General features: G+C 41.2%; 2 protein-coding genes across 2 annotated transcripts; both read right to left on the bottom strand.

Moving 5' to 3' along the window:
* Nucleotides 1-2,307: 2,307 nt before the first annotated feature.
* Nucleotides 2,308-3,219, bottom strand: LOC104438542 (hypothetical protein). Its single transcript, XM_010051712.3, has 2 exons — nt 2,969-3,219; nt 2,308-2,887 (listed from the first exon to the last, which is right to left on the bottom strand). Exons 1-2 carry the CDS (start codon nt 3,138-3,140, stop codon nt 2,583-2,585), a joined length of 477 nt encoding a protein of 158 aa, XP_010050014.2. The 5' UTR covers nt 3,141-3,219; the 3' UTR covers nt 2,308-2,582.
* A 3,116-nt stretch (nt 3,220-6,335) lies between these two features.
* Nucleotides 6,336-10,090, bottom strand: LOC104438541 (phospholipase D alpha 1). Its single transcript, XM_039308326.1, has 4 exons — nt 9,519-10,090; nt 9,332-9,433; nt 7,045-8,947; nt 6,336-6,952 (listed from the first exon to the last, which is right to left on the bottom strand). Exons 2-4 carry the CDS (start codon nt 9,428-9,430, stop codon nt 6,516-6,518), a joined length of 2,439 nt encoding a protein of 812 aa, XP_039164260.1. The 5' UTR covers nt 9,431-9,433; nt 9,519-10,090; the 3' UTR covers nt 6,336-6,515.
* Nucleotides 10,091-10,698: the final 608 nt, after the last annotated feature.

Here is a 10,698-nt window from a genome sequence, read left to right as displayed (position 1 = left end):
GGTTCACTTTACGGCTTATCTATGAGGAGTGGGATTGATCTTAACCATCAATGACTTGGGTCTCGTGTGGATCCCCGCACATGGGGTTCGTGATTGATGGTTGAGATGAATCCGGCCCAATTGATGTGAGTCCAAACAAGAAGTCCACATTGTCCAAAGCAAGGGCCAAAGCAATTGTCTTTTAATAGTTGAGAAAACTGATCCACGAACCTACCTAAAACGGGTTTGTTGAATAGTCAAGCACTTTGTTTGGGTATAATGAATCCCAATGCAAACACACCCTCCCCTGCTAGTCCCACTCAAAATAACTCTTGGATGATTTAGATTACTTGTAGAGCTTCATTTGAGACATCTAGACGAGTCAAATTTGCGTGGATTAGTAGAAACTAATCGAATGAGCAGTCCGAATGCCCTGATATTACGAAGAAGAAATATTAAAATCCCACCATCACCCTTTTGATTATTAAATCTTAGTAGCTCAAACCTTTTAAGTAAAGATGAGAGCTCTCTCGTCACCATCCACTTTGTCCTAACAAAAATGTTAGATGAGGTCATGCGCTGAATCTAACTTATATGAACGAATCTTGTAATGTTCCATCATATCACGAAACCCTATGTTATATACATTTTTTTTAATACTTAGGTGATCACACTAAACAAGAAGATAAAATGAGGATAACCCTTGTTAGCTTCTCTCTTAACTCCTATTGGTCGGTCAGCCGCCACAGCTGAGGTCATTTCTTCTCTTTCATACTAAGAATGGAAAAAGGGAGACATTGGAACGAGGGACAGAAAAAATTGAAGAACCGCCGCTACTTCTTTTTCCTTTCCTTACATAACAAGAATGTATCATCCTCATGATGAGGGAACCATCTTGGTTGAAATCAGTCACGCAATATAAGATATATAAAAGAAAAGGGTTGCCGAATCCTCTTGTTGATAACTTGAACTTTTATAGTAATCCAATGGAAAATCCTACTACACTTGTACTAATTCAATCGTAGGCTTTTTGATTTGACCAAAGTAGTATTAAATTTTTTGATGATTTGCCAATATAGTCATTTCGATCAATTTTGATCGGAAATTAGTGGCGTGAATACTAGTCATCATATATGACACAACTGATGCTGATGTAGGCAATTTTTACAATTTTTTTCCTTTTTCTTTTTCCTTTTTCCTCCGCCGATCGTGGGGCCTTGACAATGACTGGCGATTGGCCACAAGCGAGGGTTGTCAAAGCTTGACCTCGCTAGATCCTAGCAAAGTAACCTCAATAGGCCCCCCAATGAGGGTTGACCTCTATTTTTAGGTGAGGCTCAACCTCACCGACCTCTAGCTAGATGTCTAGTGAGGTCACCCCTTCCCAAATCCCGTAGCAAGGTGACCTAGCCCGAAGCTGTTGAGGCTGACCCTTGCTAGCCTTTGGCAAGGCTTAAGGCTGGTGAGCCTACTCCAGGTTCGCAAGGTTGATCCTTACTAGATTTGGTGATGGCAAACCTTGTAGGGCGACACTCGCCTATGGCTAGTTGCCATTCATCATTGAGGTCTAGGGAAGGAAAGGGGGGGGAAATAAGGAGGAAAAAAAAAAAAATTAAATTCAAAAATTGAAAAACTTTATAAAAATTTAATTTTTTTTTAAATTGCAAAAATTGTCTACATCGTGTTAGCCATCTGACATTAGTAATTTCCAACAATTGGCTAGAATGGCTACATTGGCAAATTGTTAAGAGGTTTATGATTAAATTGCAAAATTGAATAGTTTAAAACCAAATTGGCGTAAGAATAATATATTTATAACTTTTTGGGTAATTTCCCGTAATCGATGTGTAGCCCGCTTTATTGTAGAGTCAAAAATAGGAGAATATGCGTTCATTTCACAATGTTTTTTGTTATTATAGACTTTGGTCCCTCTTACTAATAACAACCAAGAAAACCTAAATTCAGCGGAATCTATTTACCGCTCATGAGATTTATATGTTGACCCACCAATATACAAATTTTACTCGAAATAACTGCATTTTCCATGGGAATCATCTGAAAAACACCTCCACAATCCATCTTGATTTGCTTTGATAGTGCATTCTCCCGCACTTTAAACACTAGTTTGGTAGTTCCCTCATTACTTTGATAAACTAAATATGTATGATATGCTTTTCAATAAACTAAAATCAAGTTTAAATGCAGTGAAAAATAAATTATCCAGCAGTTCTGCTTTGTCTCTAGCTACCCAATTGATTATCCTTCCATGTGGCATGACGTACACGTCAAGTTTCAGTGACATGTGGATGGTACACAGGATTCTTAAGAAAAAAATATTTTTACTTAAGAAAAAACCTCCTGCTTCCACACATATTCATCAAATATACACAATTGAGCCCTAATACCAATCTCTACAGGCTCTTAACACTTCCTTGCTTAGTGACAAGGTAGAACCAAAAAACGGAAAAACAAAAACAAAAGAGCTATCGAACAAAAGGGGACAAAAAAGCAAAGAAAATAGAGAATATTTATCGGAATATACTTATGGTTGATGATGGCGGATATCATACAAACATGACATTTTTTTTATCTTTTTTTTTTTTTTAATTCACGTGAAGATAAAGAAGCAATTTATCGATAACAACTGGCCAATCTGTGACGGACGCGATCGCTGAGAATTGCTTCGTAAAGTGCTGCTCTGTTCGCTGGCATTCCTCCGAACTTGGACGAGCTTTTATCCTTTGTGGATGGCGAAGGACGATGATCGCTATCTTCATCATCGTTATAATCATTTCCATGGCGATGAACTTGAACTCCTCATCGTAACAATCAGGGTCTGCAACATGTTCTTCGAAGCGAGCCGTCTTCCTTGCTTTCTCTCTCTTGATCTTCTTCTTCTTGGCGGCACCTGCACAAGGTCACGCTCATCAGTTATGATGTTCTTGCCGTACAGATGAGTGTGTCTATGCAGTTGAATAGTTAGGCGTACCGGAGATCGTGCAAGACGGTATGTCCAGGTCTGAGAATTCCGTGATGTGGTCGATTATGACGCGGGTGGTCGAGTACGACTTTTGGAAGCCTATGGCAAAGAGGATAAACGTGCCCCAGACCGCCATGGCTGTGGCCAGCGATGCCCGCTCTGAGCTCGGGATGAGATTCATGTTTGTTCTTTGGTTTGGTCGATGAGGTAGAGAAGAGGGAAATGAGTAAGAGCGAAGGGTGAGTTGATGAGACGATGAAGGCGGAGAGTGAAGGCTTATATAGTACTGAATCGAGGGAGAGAATATATTCATTAAGTACGAAAGTACCTTCTACATAAGCATGAGGTTCTTTTTTCTTTCCTTAAATGATTTGTCAACTTTTTTAGAGTAAATTATTGAGTAAGTATGAATTACCAATTTTTATTTGAGATGCCCACATTTATTTGATTTTTTTTTTAATTTACCAAATTTTCTATAGGGTTACTTTATTGAGAAAAAAAGTTGGTTAGTAGCTCAAGTAAAATGTTGATAATTCTGTATAATAGTCGGTCGATGGGTCCTCCCGATGCATATCAATAATTGAAGGAACTGTTGGTTGATAGATCCCTCTCAGTCACACCAATATATGGGCTTCATAAGAGATCTCATGGATAATAATTATTGCGGAGTGAGAATCGCCATCACGGTTTGGTTCAAGAGAAGGAGATCATGGCCAAAATGAGTCCTCGTACCACCTGAGATTCGTATTGAGATTTGTTGGTGTAGAAGAATGCTTAACAAGTAATTAGAAAGCAACAATCTTTGGTTACTTTATAGCTCACTGATTCAACCTTTCGATCGATCGCAACTTTCCTCCAACGTTGCTATCATAGATAAATGAGTCAGCCGTCCAAAAAGTGAAGGAGAAAAGTGGTTTGTGTTTTCTAAGCGGCATTTAATAAGCATCTTGTCGCGATGTAACATATGATTAGTTTAATCTCACGATGCAAGGAAAAATCTTTATGGGATCCAATCACTAATTGCTGAGTCTTATGTTGATGTTCTACACGGCAGTGCAAAGAAAATAGTGGGCATAGATGATGTCACTTTCTTGTTAGGACGAAGCAGAAGTTGCCCAATTATAAACTCCATAAGTGCTGCACATCCCCATATCAATAGTGCCATCTATTATCTAAATTGATATTTCTTTGTTGGCCAATGCCAGGGTTTGATTAGCAGTGAACTTCATACACGAAGTCAAAGTAATTTATTGTCTTCGGCTGAGGGCTGCAATAGGTGCTTGACAAGTAGATAACTTGGCGTGGTAAGCAATAAAAAGCAAATGATTATTGATAGCGAAGTACAAATTATTATTTTTTTGTTTTTTCATGAAAGCGAGGTGACCCTTTCCAGAGAGTTCTGATGCTTAAAGTTAATATATAAATGACTGAAAACTATTATTATTTTTCTCTCACGAAAGCAGAATGCTTTTTTCAAGACCGTTTAAGTACTAAAAATTCGCCCAGGCCATCTTCATTTCCCTTAACCCAGCCTAGTATGCTAGGAGAAGGGCTTCACGGGGATCCGATGGTGGGTCCCCTCCCTTGTCGGGAGTTGGCGGGGATACCCAATTGAGACTTTATCTCGTAATCCTAATTAAACCTCCTATAAATGGGGGCTAACTAGGCACCCTGGGATGCTCGATTCAGGGTGGAGCAATTTAAGGATTTGCTCAGATCCATTTCGAGACCGTTTCAGTACTAAAAGTTATTAATTAAGTGACTAAGTAATTTAAAGAAGGAAAAATGTTGCAGTTTTTGCAGCAAACCAAAGTTTCTAAGAATCCCTAACCATACCACTCAACGAAAATCAACCCTTGACTTGTTAACGTTGATGCCCCCATTTTTCACTCTCATGAAGTGATGCCAAATGTTATACCAGAGTAGTTTAATTGCATTTTGAAAGAACTAGCATCGCAAAATCACTCCCATACACCACACATTCCATAGCTTAATGTACTAACATAAATGAAAGTAGTACTTTTGCTTCGTGTTGCAAAGGTGTCATTACAACTTGCATTATTTATCTTAATATATCACAGATTTTTTATCATGTATCTTAAAAAAAAAAAACTACACCTTTTCTATCATATACATATTATATACATATCATATGTGAACTCTACTTCTAGAATTCTTTCATTTAAATTACATAAGGAGGCGTTATTCATTAAATAATTTTACTTTGCTTGCCGTGGGAGCTTATGTAAGGGATGGTCCAACATTGGACAAAGACAGCCCGTGTAGACCCTCGTCATTCGCCACCAGGAAAAGCACACGGAATCAAATTTAAACTAATAATTGAAATCACTAATCCTTATCTTTGGATCCTTCTCTTTCTCCAATTCATTGGCCGAAAATTTCAAAACCGGAGAGGAAGAAGGGGCTCCCACGTCTCCCACCTCATCTTCCCCACCTAACTTATTAGATGAAATCATGCACGACGGCTTTGTTCTTCCCAATAAAGTGATCAAGAGAATATTTAGTGTAATAAAGATTAGCAAAGAATGCCATGAGTGGGATTTGATTACTCTTGTGGAAATGAGAATATGAAGAACGATCCATCCACTTTTCGTTGTTCGGCTTGACTTAGAGATAGATTGGGCTGAGGGTACGTAGCATGTATAATTCATTTTTTATATGACCCGCGTTCACTATCACTTATTCAGATCCTCAAAATTTTATATCCTAATTTCCATGTTAATTTCGATGGAGGTCGGCTATAAATTAATGACTTACCCAGATTATGTACCATGTAAAAATTCGAAATAAATATAATTAATGAAAATTATATACTCAGAAGAAAAGAGAGGAAGAAGAGAGAGAGAGACTACATCCCTTCAACTCCACCATCTATAAAGGCTAATACAATCTGTAACGACCAACCCATCCAAGTAAACTAATTATACAACTTGATTAAGATTTACTGTCTCGTATTGGTCTCATTATCAATGTCACAATTAACCAAACCCACATGCTTTCACGAAATTCTAACTTTGTTTTTTTCTCCTTTTGAAGTTGACATAGTTCTTATCCTCTGTGACCATAAACCGCGACATAGCTCTTATCCTTTCTTACCATAAATTCCACTCTTCAAGCAATCAGTAGCCATCTACGAATCGCAGCGTAGTTCCACAACTTGGATAATGTTTTCAAGGAGAGCTCAAGGACGGATCGGCGCTGAGGTCATTGAGAGAACTGTTCTTATCTGTGACCATCTTTGTATCATTGACACGATAGCTTTAATTAACGAGAGAATACTACGTACCGTTTGGATGCTAATTTATGAAAATTCTAACTCATTCATCTGACGACATGTGTTACCTAGACTCCACCGTTTGCCATAAGGCTTCTGGCAACTGGGCCCATCTTTCCCTCTCTCTTAAAATACATGTTCCGCTAACATCAAAATATAATATATATATATACAAATGAAGCAATTTCTTTTAAGAACAGGTACAAATTGAACAAATCTGTGACGAGTGAACAATTATTATGTACTGAATTTTACTTATTTCTAAGTAGTGAGGAGCGATGGTAGGACATGTGATTTGGACCCAAGAACTTTACCCTTTGTATCTGGAAAAAACTCCATACCAGGTTGCTCTGCAACCTTCCCATCCCCGGCAATTGCAATCGGGTACTTGAGCAATTGACCCGGCAAGTCTCGATCGAGTTTCTCCGAGCAGTACAGCGTCCAGTTGCGATCGGCGATCTGGTTCACCGTCTGGACGCACTCCAAGCTCTCGGGGTGATCGAAGGAGCGGTGATGCTCGCGCAGGTGCTCGTGCCACAAGGACATCCGAAAGCCGTAGACCTGGCCTCTGGCTCGGTGTCCCTCGTTGGCTAGATGATGGGGCTGGTACGCCCCCATCGCGATCTCTGTGTCCCTGGCACCGTCCATTGACCTCTCGTTGATGTTGGCCGATCCCACGATGATGTATTCGTCGTCCACTGAATAGCACAGGAATTAGTCCATCTGTTCAATAGCAAACTCTAACGTAGCCAATTCAAGCAAGTGAACTAATGACACAAAGATTCCGTACCGATCATTGTCTTGGCGTGCACGTAAATCATGAATCGCCTCGAATGCTGAGCCCTTCGGTAATCTGTACCGTGTTCGAGCTGCTCAGCAGGTACGTATTCTCCGTATTTTTCGGTCTCCCTGTTTCCCAAGCAGAAGAAAGTCAAGTAGTCCGTGGGGTCTGCGTCGAGCCCCTTGTCACGGATGGCGCGCGCCACATCCTTGTACATCATCTCCATCGTCTGGTTCTGCCAATGCAGTATAGCTTGGACCGACTGACTCTCTGGAATGCCCTCCGGCCACATCGGGATGACGATATACACCGCGAATCTCTCCCCTGCTTCAATCTTGCTAACAATCTTGAGCGACAATTCTTTGGGGATCAGATGAAGAGGAAGAGCGCCGGCCTCCTCGACTTTGGCATCGCTACACTCCCACGAGAATGAGCTTCCCAGGAAGTACTGGTTCTCGATGTAAATGAAATTCTTCGCCCGTCGAATCGCGTTGATATAAGCATCTTGGATGCTTCTCTCAATGGGGTATTCTTTGCCCCTAATGACGCCACGGTTCGCCGCATCGCCTGGGCTGTCCGGTAATCCGAGAGCAGCCCCGCCGTCAATGGAACGAAACAATTGAACGTTCCACGTTTCACTATCTTGGAGCAAAAGTTCTTCAGATAGTGACGTAAATACGTCAGAATTTAGTTTGACGAGCAAGTTGTCGCTGTGCCCTTGCTTTCTCCATCTTTGCTCGAAGTTGAGCAACACGTCTCTGGCGACTGGGCCTTCGAGACGGCAATGCACGTCGTGCCAAGGCTCCCTCGGTCCGCCTTTCTTGATCGACGCGCCATCGAAATTCGGCTGGTGGAAATCGTTGTGATGAACCGAGTCCAGTGTCCTGAACAGGGGATGGGAAGGAGTATCGTATCTCCCGTCACAGAGATCGATTCCACCGATGAAGCTAACGATCCTTCTCTTCCCGGATTCTCCACCCGAAGCCTCGCTATCAACGACCACAATCTTCTGGTGATGCGTGAATATGGTTGCGATCTCCATGCCTTGAAAAAGGCTTCGGCCGTTGTCGGGATTCCGAGGGCATAGGACACAATGGACTCTAGTCCCATGGAAGAAACTCCTAGTGTCTTCATCATGAGTAGCCATCACTCCATCTTTCTTGAGATCTTTAACCGAGGTCTTGTCGTCCCAAACGAGCATTAGGACCGTGACGCCCTCGTCGGCTTTCATCTTCAGGAGATCTCCGAGAATCATGTCTCCCCCCGGCTTTTGCCTCTTTAGGTCCCTGATCAAGGTGATCTTCGTGTACACCGACCATCCAGCTATATAAACAAATTGCTTGGCATTTGATATCGCATCGAAAATATCCTCCCAACAGTGATGAGGCTCGTAGTGCTTGCCGCCGGCAAGGTGGATCTTCGGGGTAAAGCCATCTTCGACATGAGCATCTTGATAAAGAGTGACTTTACAACCTTTTCTTTGTTCGAAGAACGTGTGAGGCACTCCCGGAAAGTCAGGACGCCGAATCCCTTTAGACCAGTGCGGGTCTCCAGTGGCACTTTCGAATTTCAACTTGACATGAATCTTCGAACCACGGTGGAGGGATGTGTGCTCTCCCCTGGATATCTTGAGCCACCTGTCAACTTCTTGTCCCTTCACGATCTCGCTAACGAGAAGCGAAGCCGTTCCGATCACCGGTGCACCGATAGGGTCAGATTCCTTGATGGAGAAGGTAATTTGAGAAGCCGCGTGGGCGCAGTATATGTGGAAGGACTCATTCCATCTTAGGTTGCCATGACCACTCTCCGTTAGTCTTGTTCGCGAAACTCGAGTTTTGCCTATATCGACGGTAGTATAGAGTTCGAACGTGGGTCTTCCGCACCCAATACATTTCCCAATTTCCTCTGTTAGCTGCGTGAAGTTGTCCAGACGTATTAGAAGTTCAGACACAGGGTCTAACATCGACTCACAGAAGACATAGCAGAGAATGTTCTGAAACCCAGAGAAGCTAGACGAGCTTGTATCATCAAGCATTTCAATGGAAATTTCTAAGGAGATTGAGATCACTTTTCGAGCATAGTAATTATCCTCTTCAGAAAATTTTCGACTTGAAATGATGATCTACCTTGCTTACATTGACTCTAATACTAGAAATTATTTCTACTTTCCTCTCTGCTTTTATTCATGTCAAAAGACAGAAACGAGTTACGGTAAAGATAATTATTAAAGAAGAGAGTCAACTCGATACATCTGCTTCAAAAGGGCATTAACGTTTTTCGGTAAGAGATTGAATACCTTATGGAAGAAAGCAGCAGGTTTTCCTCTAGAAATTCCATCAACTTCGAAAATCTTCAAGTGAAGCGTTCCATGCAAAAGCACATCCTCCATATCCATCGCCTGTCATTTCATCGGAGGAAAGGTCAAAAGGCAATTAAAATTTATTAGCAAAATCCAAATAATGTCGAAGAATTTGCAGGCTTACCAAGTCTGATCAAACAGAGGAGTTCTTGGGCTCAAGGTCAATGCAGTTCTCTCAAGGTGCCTTGCAGATTGGTCTGATGAGTAGCTAGAAATTGGCTAACTTTGATTGCAGGTTCGCCAGAAATTTTGAAAACAAGCTAACCTGTCTTGCTTGCCTCTTGAACTTTATATCGAGCTCACGCATTTCATTGGACATCAATTGTAGTTTCCTGGGACGTTTCCGAATCCTTAAGGCTGTCCTATTGACCAGTTGGTGTTCTGGACGTAGGAAGAAAGAATAGCAGATGCATCCACAAAACAATTCTTATTAATTGCAGAAATCCTCAAGTAAATAATTTCAAGGGACTATACAATAAGGAAGAGTTGGCTGGAATCATCACGATGAAAAGTTGTGATGGACTTAAGAAATTGACTTCCTCAAAAGTCTCCTGAGAATGGAACAAAGATGAATTAGTTGCGACAATTTCTTCTGCATGAAGGCATCTTTCTTTATCTGCAGCTGGTGTGAGAAACCTCGATATCCAGCTGTGTCGCCAATTTGCGGTCGTGACTTCTAAAGGTTTTTGCCATGATTTGGTGAAGTCATAACGGTCTAAACATTCGAGATGTCTTCTGGGTTTATTAATATTTTACTTTCTTGATTTAGAAAATAAAGAATGATGCATGACCGTAGTTTTCGATAACGATGGGAAATTTCTTGTACTTTTTAATATGTAATACTGGCCTCCTGTATGGACGTGAAACAGCTCATGCAGACTTATAAGAGGGTGACAAAGAACAAGAAAATCTCAGTTTGCCATGAGTTCTCTTCCAGAAACATAAGAAAGTCAGATGATGCCGGCTTACAGCTAAATTAATTTAACGTAAGACAACTGCAATTTTGTTTCTTCAACCATAAGCCTTCGTACCATCGAGCATCGGACATCTTTATTAGGTGACCAACTCCACTTTCTGTAATAAAATAATCTGGTGAGGGATTTTCTTTTCGCACATGGGTTTTTAACGACTCAGATCAGATGTCTCTGATTCAAGATCAAGAAGGCCTTTGCCCACACGGCTATCATTTTTTTCTTTGAGGCTAAAATTAGTGCCTAAGTAGTTGAGTGCAGCATGTGGTTAAAAAGGAGGGTCGGACCAATCTATATCGCACAATTTTGAGTGGATATAACATGGAATGGAAT

Source organism: Eucalyptus grandis, chromosome 3 (genome assembly GCF_016545825.1).
Source record: "Eucalyptus grandis isolate ANBG69807.140 chromosome 3, ASM1654582v1, whole genome shotgun sequence".
Taxonomy (NCBI): Eukaryota; Viridiplantae; Streptophyta; class Magnoliopsida; order Myrtales; family Myrtaceae; genus Eucalyptus; species Eucalyptus grandis.
The sequence above is the reverse complement of the archived record's forward strand: the minus strand, read 5'-3'. Positions and strand labels throughout refer to the sequence as shown.